We start from the raw sequence: 14,961 nt of genomic DNA on the forward strand, positions 1-14,961 counted from the left end.
ATAATAATAAATGAGTCCAGTTTGCCATTTTCTTTGAGGTATGATAATAGAAAGTCAAGAATATTGGAAAGCATGTTCTGATATTTAAGCCAGGTTTCATTTTATTTTATTCAGTTTGCATCTTTCTATGGTCTACTAAGTAGGTTTTCTTTTTTTACATAGAACACATGAAAGAACTATTTGCTTTTATGTTTGACTCTTTAATTTTGACTTAATTATAATATACACAAACAAGTCCCTTGATCTTGCCTATAAAACAGTTCCTATAGCTTCTTAGTACTTATGGGGCTTTTATATAACCCCTGACTGGCTCTTATTTTGGGGGCCAACTAAGCTAATGCATATACAATTATCTTAGCATTTTGGAGAAAGAATACCTCTGACACTAATTTAAAAATAGCCTTTTTTTTTAAAAAAAAAAAAAGCATTTAGTTTTTGGTCCAGGATTGCATTTTCCAAATTTTCTTTCTTTATAGCAATAAATTTAGTTAAATAATAATAAAAACACCTCTTTGAGGAGAAGGAATGAAAAATGCGTTATGTACATTGTTTTCCTCATTTATTGATCCCTTCACTAATTCACATATTCCGCCTATTATTACAAAATGTGCAATACTCTTGCAAAGTTTATTCCACAGCTTTCTACATTTCCTTCTGAATTCATCTTAGTTTTATACCAAGGGCTTGAGAATTTGATTTGGTTTAATCTGTGAGCATTATATTTTTTTCCCGCACTAACACACATTTCTCTCACGTTTGTTTGTGACGTGCCCCATATGTAAAAGCGACGACCCTCGTGTATTTTCAAACATGCAAGCCTGTTCTGCTCCAGGGCTTTTGCTCTATGACAGGTTGCTCTGCCCCTGCTCGCCACCTCGGGGAGCCTCCATTTCCCAGGCAATCCTTGTGACACCAACTTTATTTTTACCAAGTTACGAAATAACTGCTCGTTTGTTCTTCACAGCGCCCGCCCCCCCCCCCCCCCCCCGCAAGCTTGTTCGTTGAGGACGTGCCACCGCTATTTCCCGGTGGGGAGCAGCACTGGGCTAACGAAGGCTGCTCAACACATTCCCCTTAAATAAACTCAGCATTTTCACTTAGCCTCGCTGATGGGGCCTGATGGCAACTTAGCATGAGTCCGCACAAATCGTGTTGGAAATGAAATCGTGTGTATGCGCCTGCCTTGTGTCCTTGCAGAGCCTCTGGACCCAGACTCACCTTTCCCACCCTGACCCTCGCTCGAGTAGTGAAGGTCTGGGAATCGTTTCCCTAACGACCCAAGCGCGCCTCCATCCCAGCGCGCGCGGAAATCGCCACAGTCTCTGCCACGTCAGCCGGCGCGCGTGACGCCAGCGCGCAGGGAGGGGCGTGGCGCGCGCGGAGTCCCGCCCCTACATCCGGGGCTTAGGTGGCGGCGGTGCCGCCGCGCGGGGGTCACGTGGCTCCTTCCTTTCCGTCTCTGGCCGGCTGGGCGCGGGCGACTGCTGGCGAGGCGCGTGGACTCTCGCGCTCGTTCCCCTTCGTCTCCTCTCCCGGCCCGGGCCGCTAGGGAGTTCGCTGACGCCGGGTGAGCCGCGCCTGCCGCCAAGATGCCGGCCTATTTCCAGAGGCCGGAAAATGCCCTCAAACGCGCCAACGGTGAGTAGGGTGTCGGGGCGCGCCGGCGTGGGGCAGCCCGAGGCCTCGGAGGTCGAGGGCCCAGGCCTGCTGCCTCCTGCCCGGGCTGCGCCCAGAGCCGAGGTCGCTGCGGCCTCATTCGCCGTCCTGGCCCGGGTCTGGCATGGTTTCCTTCTCACTCCCAGCGACTGGGGGTGGAGGCGTGGATCGGAACCGTCGTACGGGCCTTACTCCCTCTGCTGCCTGCTGGTGCGACGCGGGGCGGCGGTCCAGTAGACAGTCCTGTCGGGGTCCAGCTCCTTCCTGGCGTCCGTCTCCAGCTGGCTTTGCAGACAGACCACCTGGCTCTGGTCCGCTTAGGCCCAGCGCCCCCGACCGCCATCTGGGAGTGCCCGGGAGGAGGAAACATGGCTCCCTCCCGGGGACAATGCACGCGAGAACCTCTGCCCCACCTCCCCCAGAGGCCGGGAGTCCGGCAGGTCCACCTCCGCCCCCCCCCCCCCAACACCTCTGCCCCCTAGACCCGCGAGGTGGTTTGCCAGGTCAGGGTCCACTTAACCCTTCATCCAGCCACTTAAGTGCACTTTGGGGCCTCTGACCCATTTAACCCGTTTCCTGTTTTTTTTTTTTTCCCTCCTCCTCTGGCATTGATTGGGGCAGTCCGAATGCCTATTCCGAAACATGGGAAGTTGGAACAGAGTTAATATAAAGGGACTTTAAGGTCCTTCCTAAACTGAGGCCTGGAAGGAGAATGGTTTCCCCAAGGTCACTCCGGCAGTTAGTTGTTAGCCGGGAGACTAAAACCAAGGTCTCTTGACTTCCAAATCGGTTTTTTCCCCCCCTCTCGTCATAGCGCTGCAGTTTGCTATTTCTATTTCCACGTGGGTAGTTAAACCCTCGCGCTTGCAGGAAAAACTTGTGCCCCCTGATCTGTTCCAGAGGCACTTACTACATGGACATTATGGGGGTGCAGATGTCTTTTGCATATCTCTGTTCTTCAGAAACTTTCTTGTTCAGGGTCCCCCCCACCCGACTTTTAAACGAACACACGTATTTTGTAAGCACCCGTAGCTCTTATTTTCATCTTTCCTACATCCAAACAAGTTTTGGGTCTTACCCATGTTGTAGATGGACATACCGTGTCTGTTAACAGTTTTATGTTTCAAGAGTTTGTTGTGTTTTTTTTTTTTCTAATTCAGTTTGTTTGAAACTTCATTTTGTGAAAAGACCAGGGGGAGTCAACACAAAAAATTAATGAAAATTAATGTATTGTTGATAATGTCGGGATCAAAGATGTGTTGTTTTCATACTTTAAAATAAAACTGAGTTTTTTGGGGAGGGACTAGTCTATGGAATGGACTAACTGCATAATAATTGTGTTCAAAACATTAAAACTACAACATAGATTTGATCCCTACCCATCCTAAACAGTAATCTAATGGCTAGAAGAGACACTTTAAGGATTTAAAACAAATTTTTTAGGAAAGAAAATATAATGGAATGGAAATTTATTGCTACAGACAAAACTATAGCTAAATTAATTACTTTTTTGATGTATTGAAACTTAGAATTTTATAATGGTATACAAAATAACTTGCATGAAATTTCTATTCTGCGCTGTTATTATAGATGAATTTTGGTCAGTTGCATGCCTCACCGGCAGACCCTTGTCTATGCTAGCAGGATGAAGTATTGTGGTCTCCTTGGCCTGAACATTGCTTACATTGTGTTCATAACTTGTTTCCTCATCACTCCATTTGGAATCTTCATATAAGCTTATTTCAGTAACTTTTTAAAAATAGAAAGGATGTAATGTGTTTCAAATCTTTTTTCCACAATTTCCAAGTTGAAATAAACTTGATTCATGCAGGGCAAGTTGGAAAGAATTTGAGAGTAAAGTAGTCAAAACGAGAGATGGATATTATGGGGGAAAACTTGGATCATATTTGTGTAGTTTTTAAGTCCTGTACTGACTCCTTGTACTTTGGTGGCTTTTGTGGCTAGAGATGCTTTAACTTCCAACTAATAGCTTATATACATTTGATCTTTTGAGTGAGGTATCTCTTAAAGTGTCAAAGGGATCAGATTGTGAATGGCACATGGCACTGCTTACCAAACATTAAGTAGAACGATAGGGCTGGGGATGTGGCTCAAGTGGTAGCGCGCTCACCTGGCATGCGCACGGCCCTGGGTTCGATCCTCAGCACCATGTACAAATAAAGATGTTGTGTCCACCGAAAACTAAAAAATAAATATTAAAAAAAAAAAGTAGAACGATAAAAGGGTATTCCACTCATTGGAAATTAATTTTATCTATAACATTGTAACCCCCGAACATCATTACATTATCTTAATAAAATAATATATTTTAGTAGAATAAACCTCTAAGTCACACTGAGTGTCTGTATTAGGGCATTATTTTTTGAAAAAGTGACAGTAATTGTTCTGGAAGGTAGGAAATTGTCCCAGCAGTTATAGGCCAGAAATTAATATCTCCTTATCATTGGGAGAAAGTGCCTTTTCCAGATTATGTTGTTACTAGTGTCAAACTAGGTGCTCCTGACCCAATAACTGCCTTTTAGTTTATACTTTACAACCAATGCCTTAAAAAAATGAAATTGTTATTAACCCCACAAATGGAGTAACATTATAGCTTATCTATTTCTTCTATTGGCACAGATTAGTAAAAAGGACTGACCTAAACTTTCTCTTTATTGATAGATACATAGTTTCAATTGTGTATTCAAAAGATAAACTCAGAGTGCCCACCCTCCTAGTAATAGTCCTAATTCTAGACTGATTGATTGATTTGGTTGATTGATTGATTGTGGTGGTAGAGATCAAACCCAGGGCCTTATGCACACTAGGTAGATGGTCTACCACTGAGTTCTATCTCCAGACCCCCAGATTTTAATTTTAATTTGTAGAATATTCTGAAAATCAACATTTTAAGTATTAGAATAGAACAATAATGCATAATAGTTCTTTCCAGCCTAAAAAAACTCCCCCAGGAGGACCTAAATCTTCCATATGAATACACACACACACACACACACACACACACACTCACACACACACATATACATACATATATGAATCATAAAGACAGGAAAACTCATCCTTGTGAATTACAAAAAATATTTCCATTCTAGTTTTTCTTTTAACATCCTTTGTATCCATACTTTGTTTTTTAAATTTGGTTGAGGTGAGGGTGTTTCCTAAGTTTGGTTTTTAATTTTTTTTTAATGTGTTTTCTTTAGCTTGCTTGAACTTGGGATTTGGAGTTATAAATTTTGTTTAATCCCAGGGATTAAACCCAGGGATGCTTAACCACTGAGACACATCCTCTGCTCTTTTTTATTTTATTTGAGAGAGGGTCTTGCTAAGTTGCTTAGGGCTTTGTTAAATTGCTGAGGCTGGCTTTGAATCTGAGATCCTCCTGCTTCAGCCTCCCAAACTGCTGGGATTACAGGTGTGCCTCACCACAGCCAGTATGGAGTCATAATAAATTTAGATCGGTTGTTTAGGAAGTGAAAAGTACTTGGTAGTTCCCTGACCAAAACTTAAGAATATTGTTAAGAAACTACACTTCCATTTAAAAACTGTATTATCTGATTTCTTTATTTTTAAAATTTTAATGGTTTTGTATTTTGTCATCACTCCTTGGTGGGTTTTGCTTTCAAATTTAACTCATTGTTCCTATTCCATATTATAAGCATATTGATTATGGTTACATATAGTATTTTAATATTTAAATCCATGTGTGAATTAAAAATAAGAGGTCATTTTAGTGTTACTACTGTGGTTTTCTTAATGTAAAGGATAAATTTGATTAAAGACATTTTCTCCTAAAATTTTGACCGATGGACTTTTGATTAAACAGCTTTGGAAAATTCCTGAAGCACTGGGCGCTCTTGGCTTGTAGCTGTAATTCCAGCAGCTTGGGAAGTTGAGGCAGGAGGATTGCAAGTTCAAAGCCAGCCTCAGCAACTTAGTGAGGTGTCCTGAGCAATTCAGCAAGACCTTGTCTCAAAACTAAAAAGAGCTGGGGATGTGGCTCACTGGTTAAGGGCTCCAGGTTCAATCCCTGGTACCAAAAGAATAAAGAAAGAAAGAAAAAACCCTGAAGTATCAGTGGGTTTTAGAAAATAACCTTTTGCATACTCCAGGAGGAGGATAAGTAATTTAAAAGGAGATGCTTTTTATTCCAGTAAAGTTTCTGGTTGTACTTTGTTTAATTAGTGAGTTTTTCCCCTCATTTAAGACTGACTTCAGTTGAAGGTAAACTTTCACCCATAATGGTGTGGGTTTTATATTTGCATGTGAAGAAGATTTAATATTATAAGGGATGATTCAAGGTGTTGTATAAAGATAATTATTTCTTTCCATATTGTGTGATTTGTCCAGTTGCAAACTTTTTTTCTTTTGTAGCAGGGATTGATCCAGGGGCACTTAATCACTGAGTTTTACATCTTTAGACCTTTTTATTTTTTATTTTGAGACAGGGTCTCAGCAAGTTGCTTAGGTTGTTGCTAAATTGCTGAGGCTGGCTTTGAATTTTTATGGTCTTCCACCTCAGTGTTCTGACTGCTGCGATTATAGGCATGTGCCTGGCCCAAATTTTTCAATATGTCTTGAGAGTTGGAATATTGTTTGTAAGTTTCACTGGAGGAAGGAATATTGGGAAGCACCATTCCTGAAAGATGTGGTAGTTAAAAGAAGACATAGTAGAGAATTACTGTATCTGTAGATGTAGTAAAACCCCCAAGTAAGAGACTGTTTGCCTAGCATAGTTACATGGTTGATAATGCTGTAACTTTTTTAGGTTAGCCTTTGTTTTGGTGCTGGAAATTGAACCAGGGCTTCCAGCATGCTTGCTGTCTCCCCACCCAGCATCCCCAATCTTCCCAGCCACACTAAAGAACAAGAATTATTTTGGGGGGTGGGGGGTACTGGGAATTGAACTCAGGGTCACTTGACCACTGAACTACATCCCCAGCTCTATTTCATATTATATTCAGAGACAGGGTCTCACTGAGTTGCTTAGTCCCTCACTTTTTGCTGAGGCTGGTTTTGAACTTTTGATCCTTCTGCCTCAGCCATTGGGATTACAGTCGTGTGCCACCACCACGCCTGGCAAGAACAAGAATTCTTTGTCCAAGATTTTTTCCTTAGGAGAAAAATACAGATCTTTAAAAATGGAGATGCAGTGTTTTAAGATATTTTATAGTGTAAATTAGTGATTTAGTTCCTTCAAATTTTTTCAGATGTGCAGTTGGAAGATTTTTCTGTTTGTGTGAAATTTGGTAATTGCTGAATTTTAAGCCAAACTTAACCAATTGGCTTGGATAAAATACCTCTTTTTCTCCCCAATTACTAAGTGTTTGGGCAAAATAAAACAAAGGGTGAGAAAAAATAAGATTTGCTTATGAGTCATTTATTTCTCTTGAATTTCCAAAGGAACAATATACATAGAATTTAGGATTATAACTGTATTATTTTTCCTTTTTTTTTTTTTTTTTGGTACCTGGGATTCAACCCAGGGGTGCTTAACCACTGAGCCTCAGCCCTTTTTTTTTTGAGTCAGGGTCTCACTAAATTGCTCAGGGCCTTGCTCAGTTTCTGAGGCTGGCTTTGAACTTTAGATGTTCTTGTCTCAGCCTCTTAAGCCAGGGATTGTAGGCATGAGCCACTCACTGTGCCCTGATCAAACTGGATTTTAAAATGTTGCCACAATCAGAATGCCTTCTGACTTAGGAATAGTAAATTCAAAAGAATTTTGCTCTATTACACTCCAGATTTTTCAAAAGTTACTCTGTTGTATACAGTTCCCAGTTTTTAGATGTACACAAACCTTTATTCTGTTTATTTATTTATTATGTGGTGCTGAGGATTTCCAGTTTTTAAAAAAACAATTTTAGAACAGTGTGAGACTTACAGAATTATTATGAGAGTAGTATAGTTCCCATTTATATTATACCCCATTGTACCTTTTTATGAACAAGTTCCTTCAGTATGGTACATTTGTCACAACTTTTAGACCAGTAACTGATAATATTTAATTCCATACTGTACTTGGATTTCCTATCTTCCCTGGTGTCTTTTTCTGTCTTGCATCTCATCAACAATCCTTCATTGTGTTGGGCATGGTGGTGCATGCCTATAATCCAAGTGACTCAGTAGGTTGAGGCAGGAGAATTGCAAGTTCAAAGCCAGCTTCAGCAATTTGGCTAGACGCTTTCTCAAAATGAAAAATAAAAAGGATAGGGGATGTGGTTCAGTGGTTAAGCACCTTGGATTCAACCTCAATCAAACAATTCTACATTGTATTAAGTTGACACTTCTAAGATTTCTTGGTTGTCACAGTTTCTTAGTCTTTTCCTTGTGTTCTCATGACCTTGAAAATCATGACTGTTTTAAGAAATACCGATAAGGTATTTTGTAGAATGTCCTTTGTCTTAGTCCATTTGTGTTGAAACAAAATAGCACATCCTGGGTACTTCTGCAACAACAGAAATTTATTTTTCACATTTCTGGAGGTTGTGAAGTCCAAGAACAGGCTGCCAACAAATTCCATGTCTGGTGAGGGCTTTATCTGCTTCCAAGGTGGTGCTTTGTTACTACCTCCTCTGGTGGAGACTAATGATGTTTCCTCAATCTTACTAGTTCCCTCTATTAAAGTCCTGATCAATTTATGAGGGTGGAGCCCTCTCATCTCTTTAATATGGTTGCATTAGGGCTTAAGTATCAACAAGAATTTTGGAGGACGACACATTCAAACCATAGCATACTATAGTTATAATTTGTCTTAATACTTTTCATGTTTAGACTGGGGTAAATAAATGGAAAAACAGACCATGTTCGCAGATTCTGAGACTCAGTATTATTGGTTCTTTGAACTCCCATTTATAGATTCAGTGAAATCCCAGTCAAAATCCTGGCAAGTTATTTTGAAGATGATACCAACTAGTTGTAAAATTTGAATGGAAAGGCAAAGGACCTAGTTTAGTCTGCACAAAACTAAAGGACAAAGATGGCACACTCTACTTGAATTCAAGACCTTATCTAAAGACTACAGTAATCAAGATAGTGTGGTATTGACTAAAGAGTAGGCACATTAATTAATAGAGAATGAATGGAACAAAAAGCCTAGAAATAGACCCTGAAAATTTCAGTGTTGTCAACTGATTTTAAGTTTTAAAGGCAATCTGATGTGTTTTTCTGCCTCAAGTGTTAGTGTAAATGAGCAAAAATTTCACCAGCTAGTTGAAAGTGACTTTGAAGTTGAACTTTTCTAAGTTGATAGAAATTTTCTTTTCCTCATTGTTTCAATTTCTGGAACTTTTAAGTCATAGTGGAATTGGCTGAAGTTGTTTTATCTGTACACTATTTTGACATAGTACCAGACTTTTAATTGTTCTATCTTAGATAATTATGGCATAGCTTTTTTAGATGTCAAAAATATATGTGATCTAAAAAGTCTGTAATGAGAAGTTACAGCAACCAGTTAAAAATGCAAGATTTAGACTTTTGTATATGTAACTGACTAATTCTACTGAATTATTTTTTTTTTTTCAGAATTTCTTGAGGTTGGCAAAAAGCAGCCTGCTCTGGATGTTCTTTATGATGTTATGAAAAGTAAGAAACATAGAACATGGCAAAAGATACACGAGCCGATTATGTTGAAATACTTGGAACTTTGCGTGGATCTTCGTAAGAGCCACTTGGCTAAGGAAGGATTATATCAGTATAAGAACATTTGTCAGCAGGTATAGACAGAATTCAGTTTTATATTTTAAAAGTGCTTCTAATGATTTGCAGAAGAGTTTACCTTTCAGATATATTTTCTATCATATAATTTACTCTAAACATTTGGGAAAAAGTGGTTTAAGTTCTTTTTCTTCCCCTCCTGCTTAGGTGAACATTAAATCTTTAGAGGATGTTGTTAGGGCATATTTGAAACTGGCAGAGGAAAAAACTGAAGCTGCTAAAGAAGAATCCCAACAGATGGTATTAGATATAGAAGATCTGGATAATATTCAGACTCCTGAGAGGTATGAATTAAACCTTTGATAAATATTTTGATAGTTAAGTCAGTGTTTTTCTTTACATGGGTCTCCATCATCCGCACTTGAAGTAGATGTTTATCAGAAGAAAAAAAAATTTTATTTGAAGTTTTAAATGTGTAGTAACCCAAACAGTTATTTAGGTAATACTGGAAATTTGTAAAAGCAGAAAATTGAAGCATTTAGAAAGATAGCTGTAATACAGATTGGGAATTAGATGTAGACAATAAGTGTGTATGAAGTTGTGGAAAAAATTTGTACTATTTTGTTGGTTTTGATTTTTTAATCATTGACACAGTAGGAAATATGTCTCATTGTTTTCAACATTTAAAATTTTTTTTTTTTTTTAAATTTTTTGTAGTGTTCTCCTAAGTGCTGTAAGTGGAGAGGACACTCAGGATCGGACTGACAGATTACTTTTAACTCCCTGGGTAAAGTTCCTGTGGGAATCATACAGACAATGTTTGGACCTTCTTCGAAACAATTCTAGAGTAGAGCGCCTCTATCATGATATTGCACAGCAAGGTAAAATGACAATGTGAAATCCAAATAATTTGATTTGAAAAGTTGACTTTAGAATAGATTTTTCCAGGACTGGGGTTGTGGCTCAGTGGTAGAGTGTTCTAGCCTTGCACATGTGAGGCGCACTGGGTTTGATCCTCAGCACCACATAAAAATATAACTGAAAGAAACAAAAAAAGATTTTTCCAGAAGTTTAACCTCTTTTTCTCCAAGATACTTCCAGGAAACAAGCCAGTTTTACCCTTATTGAAATGGATTGACATTTGAGTATTAAACAAATGACTTGAATAAGAAATTCATTACCAGTTAAGATAGTTCCATATGAAATATATGCCATTGATGTCATTTAAAGAGAGTTTTTAAGAAGTCATTTTGGAATTCTCTGGTTGACTGAAAAAACCAAACTTTCCATTGTTTTCTGTTAAACTTGAGTTCCAATTTTGATAGTCCTTTGGCTTAAAAGGATTCTATGAAAAATGTTTTTTCTTTCTTTCTTTTTCTTTTTCTTTTTTTTTTTTTTTTTGATGGGTACTGGGGAATGAACCCAGGGACACTTTATCACTGAGCCACATCCGTAGTCTTTTTTTATTCTTGTTGATGAGGGCCTCACCAAGTTATCTGAGGCTGCCCTGAACTTGAACTCCTGTCTCAGCCTCCCAGGTTGTTGGGATTTTAGGTGTGCATCACTGTGCCTGGTATGTTTTCCTTTCTTAAGCAGTAAAATTGAATATAGAATTAGGCCTTCTTGGTGATTGAGGATCATCTTAATATCTAATTGTTTTTCTGCATACACTTAATTTTTTTTAAAATATTTTTTTAGTTGTAGATGGACACAATACCTTTATTTATTTTTATGTGGTGCTGAGGATCGAACCCAGTGCCTCACCCACGCAAGGCGCATGCATGCTCTACCATTGAGCCACAACCCCAGCCCCAAACACTTAATTTGTGAAGGACTGTATTGAAAGTGTCTAGCCTCTTTACCCTTATTGTCACTTGTTATACTTTTCCTGTGGTGAATGCAGCCTTTTTACTGTATATGACTTTGCTCTTGGCCTTTTGTATTTTACCCTTATGACAAACTTGTGTCTGTGAAGCCAGTCTTACAGGGATGATGGGCTTTTCTTTATTCAAATAGTAAGTACTAAGTGATTTGCAACTAAGAATGTTTTACTGTGAATACTGGGAACTGTGCTTTTTTTGCTTTATGTTTTGGTACCTGGATGCTTAACCTCTGAGCCACATCCTCAGCCCTTTTTTATATTTTATTGATACAGGGTTTCACTGAATTGCTTAGGGCCTTGCTAAATTGCTGAGGCTGGCTTTGAACTCATGAGCCTCCTCCACTGGGCTGTGTTTTGTTTACGTGGCTAGCAATGTCAAGTTTCATTGTCTATAAGTGAACTTGTTTTTTTGCGGGTAATGTGATATAAATACTAACTTAAAGTTAAATTGCCCCACTTTGTTTTAGGCCTTTTGAAATAGAAATACTGTTTTATTTTTAAAGAGCAAAGGAATACTAATACTGCATATACATAATAATGTATAGGAAATTATTATATTTTAATTGTGGAGCAAGTGGTTTATATAGATATCTGTATATAGTTGAAGTTAGTTTACTGTAAATACCCAGTATATATTTTGTAATTTTAGTATGAAAGCATGTTGCATTTGTGTTAGTGAAATATGTAAGTTAATTGTATTTTAGCCTAGAATATTTTACTTGTTTCAGTTTGAAGTCGTATAAGTCTTTGAAGGGTGAGTTTTTCTAAATGCCAATCATTTACAATTTGTAAATCCCAGAACCATATTTTGGTCTCAGGCCAGGAATGATGACACTGTCCTTTTTTGTTTTGTCAAGGTTCAAAATAGGGCACTTGGAGGGAGTTGCCTCTCTTCATAACACATTCAGATGCTCAAGATGAGTTTGGTGAATCTTGTTAACATGGCAAATCTTAATAAAACCTCAAGTACTCAAGTCAGTAGTGGAAAATGCCTAATATGTTTGTCAATTATGCTTGTAGCATTTAAATTCTGCCTCCAGTACACCCGTAAGGCTGAATTCCGTAAGCTGTGTGACAATTTGAGAATGCACTTATCACAGATTCAACGCCACCATAACCAAAGTACAGCAATCAATCTTAATAATCCAGAGAGCCAGTCCATGCATTTGGAAACCCGGCTTGTTCAGTTGGACAGTGCTATCAGCATGGAACTGTGGCAGGTATGTTGTGGAATATTAGCTTTTTCTTCTAGTAATAATCGGCATTACTTTTTTCCCCTTAGTGAATATCTTCATCTTGGTATGATGGTTATCTGGAGCAGGATGAGTTCTAGACAGGAAGTCTCAGTTTTCAGGCCTGTGAAGTTTGGGCCTAGTCATGTAATCTCTTTTAGAGTTAGTTTCTTTTCCTATAAATCGGTACATTTTCAGTGCTGCTCAAAGTGTGTTTCTATGATTGGTGCCAGTCTAAACTGTTCAGTCTGGTGAAATAAGTATAGAGGAGAAAAGAACTTGCAAAGGTGTTTTGGTTTTGCTTTTTTGGGGGGTTGGGGATACAAAGGATTGAACCATAGCCTTTTACAAGGTGAATACATGCTCTACCACTGAGCTACATCCCCAGGCCCTACAAAGGATTTCCCCCCCTAATTGGATAATGAAAAATGAATTTATTTTCTGTTTCACTTTTTTTTTAGAGAGAATTTTTTTAATATTTATTTTTCAGTTTTTCGGTGGACACAACATCTTTATTTTTATGTGGTGCTGAGGATCGAACCCAGCCCCCCGTGCATGCCAGCGAGCACTTACTGCTTGAGCCATCCTCAGCCCCTCTTTTTCACTTTTATAGTAACATTATTTCATAGAAGTTTTTGTGGCGACAGATTGGAAATTACTGTTCTTTTAGAGATGGAGAAATGCTGCCCTGGACTTTTGCCTAAGCACTATGGCTTAGGAAGTATGCATGGTGAATACCACATATATAAAAGCTTTTATATATTTGATGCAAAATATTTAATTGTAATTACAAAGGAACAAACTAAAAATTGTAGTTTTTCAGCCAAGTGAAAGTGTTATTCGATTTCCCATTCTTATTTCATAATGTTTTCCCCTTTATAGAAACATCCATCTTAAAACACTACCTATAGAGGACAAATAAACATACTTATTATAGGAAAAAGGAGATAAAGTTAAATGTTCTTCCATTGTCATATCACACAGAAATTACTTGTATTTATGCTGCTGTTACACCTTTTTAGAGTTTTCCTTTATAAATTGCACTAAGTGGTATGATGATATGCGAATATTTGCTGCTTTTAGTCTATTCTATTTACAGTATTTCCTAAAGAATTTTGAAAAATTTGAAAAGTTAATGGTTGTTAGTTGTAGATAAATGAAAAGAACCATGTGTGAAGGCAGATTGATGCTTTTAATATTGTGTGTTCTGTGTTTTAGGTTTCATTCAGAGATTTGAACTAGAATTTTTTTTTGTTTCCGAATGCAGTGACTAATTTATACTACTAATTCTAGGAAGCATTCAAAGCTGTGGAAGATATTCACGGACTATTCTCCTTGTCTAAAAAACCACCCAAGCCTCAGTTGATGGCAAATTATTATAACAAAGTCTCAACTGTGTTTTGGAAGTCCGGAAATGCTCTTTTTCATGCATCTACACTCCATCGTCTTTACCATCTATCTAGAGAAATGAGAAAGAATCTTACACAAGATGAGATGCAAAGGTAAGAATGTTGTACTTGAAGAGTAGTATTGAAATTACGTATCATATCTTCTAAATGACCTATTAGAATGGTATAAATTAGGATTTCTCAGCTTCTGTACTACTGACATTTTGAGCTGAATAATTCTTTGTTGCAGGGCACTGTCTGTGCATTGTAAGATGCCTTAGCACCATTACTTAATCTCTACCCATTAGGTGCTAGTAGCAGTCCTCCTAGTTGTGACTACCAAAAATATCTCCAGGCATTTTCTTGGATAATACTCTTGGTCCTAGGAGTCATTCTTTATCTGATAGCCAACTCCATTAAAAACCCACATGAGAAATAGAGGAGAGAGAGAAAGAGAGACAGTGAACCTTTTATCTGTGTAGATATGTGAGAGACATGAGCCTTCTATGTACAGGTAGTCTATTCTTAGAAAAAAATTAGAGTTAAGATAATTATTGCATCAAGTTATTTTTTTCCCTGATTATACAACCCTAACTGTAGAATACAGATGTTCCTTGACTTAGATGGGGTTATGACCTGAAGAGACTATTGTAAGTTGAAAATATGATAGTTAAAAAAAATCATTTAATAACCCTAATCCACTCAGCATCATAGCTTGACAGCATAGTGCATTGCAGGGCATCCGTGTTGACTCTCATGATTGTGTGGCTGACTGGAAGCTGTGGTTCCCTGCCATTTTGAGAACATCAAAGCCTATACCACTAATTTGGGGAAGAAAATCAAAATTCAAAGTACTGTTTCTCTTGACCACACACTTTCACGTGGTAAAGCCAAAAAATTGTTAAGTTGAAGCATTCTAAGTTAGGCACCGTTTGTTTTTGAGAGTTATATACAAACATGAAAAATTTATGCAAATACAAAAAGAAGTGTCTGTAACCTAGCAATCTATAGATTAAATGTTTCTTTTTAAAAACACATTATATATAGCTTATTTTCTTTCAGTTACTTTTTTTTTTTCTTTCGGTAGAAAGAACCCTCTACCTGGGTTTTCTTTTGGGGATTGAACCCTAGG

At 38.2% G+C, this 14,961-nt stretch overlaps 1 protein-coding gene across 1 annotated transcript in view; it reads left to right on the forward strand.

Annotated features, from left to right (window-relative positions):
- The first annotated feature begins 1,441 nt into the window (after positions 1–1,441).
- Eif3a (eukaryotic translation initiation factor 3 subunit A) overlaps positions 1,442–14,961 on the forward strand; it is a 35,606-nt gene continuing 22,086 nt past the window's right edge. Inside the window, exons 1-6 of the mRNA XM_027930014.2 lie at positions 1,442–1,638; positions 9,196–9,386; positions 9,535–9,671; positions 10,045–10,208; positions 12,230–12,429; positions 13,735–13,943. Of these exons, the coding sequence (XP_027785815.2) occupies positions 1,590–1,638; positions 9,196–9,386; positions 9,535–9,671; positions 10,045–10,208; positions 12,230–12,429; positions 13,735–13,943 (950 nt within the window). The 5' untranslated portion in view covers positions 1,442–1,589. The remainder of the gene's footprint in view (positions 1,639–9,195; positions 9,387–9,534; positions 9,672–10,044; positions 10,209–12,229; positions 12,430–13,734; positions 13,944–14,961) is intronic.

This window comes from Marmota flaviventris, chromosome 4, assembly GCF_047511675.1.
Source record: "Marmota flaviventris isolate mMarFla1 chromosome 4, mMarFla1.hap1, whole genome shotgun sequence".
NCBI classification, from domain to species: Eukaryota; Metazoa; Chordata; class Mammalia; order Rodentia; family Sciuridae; genus Marmota; species Marmota flaviventris.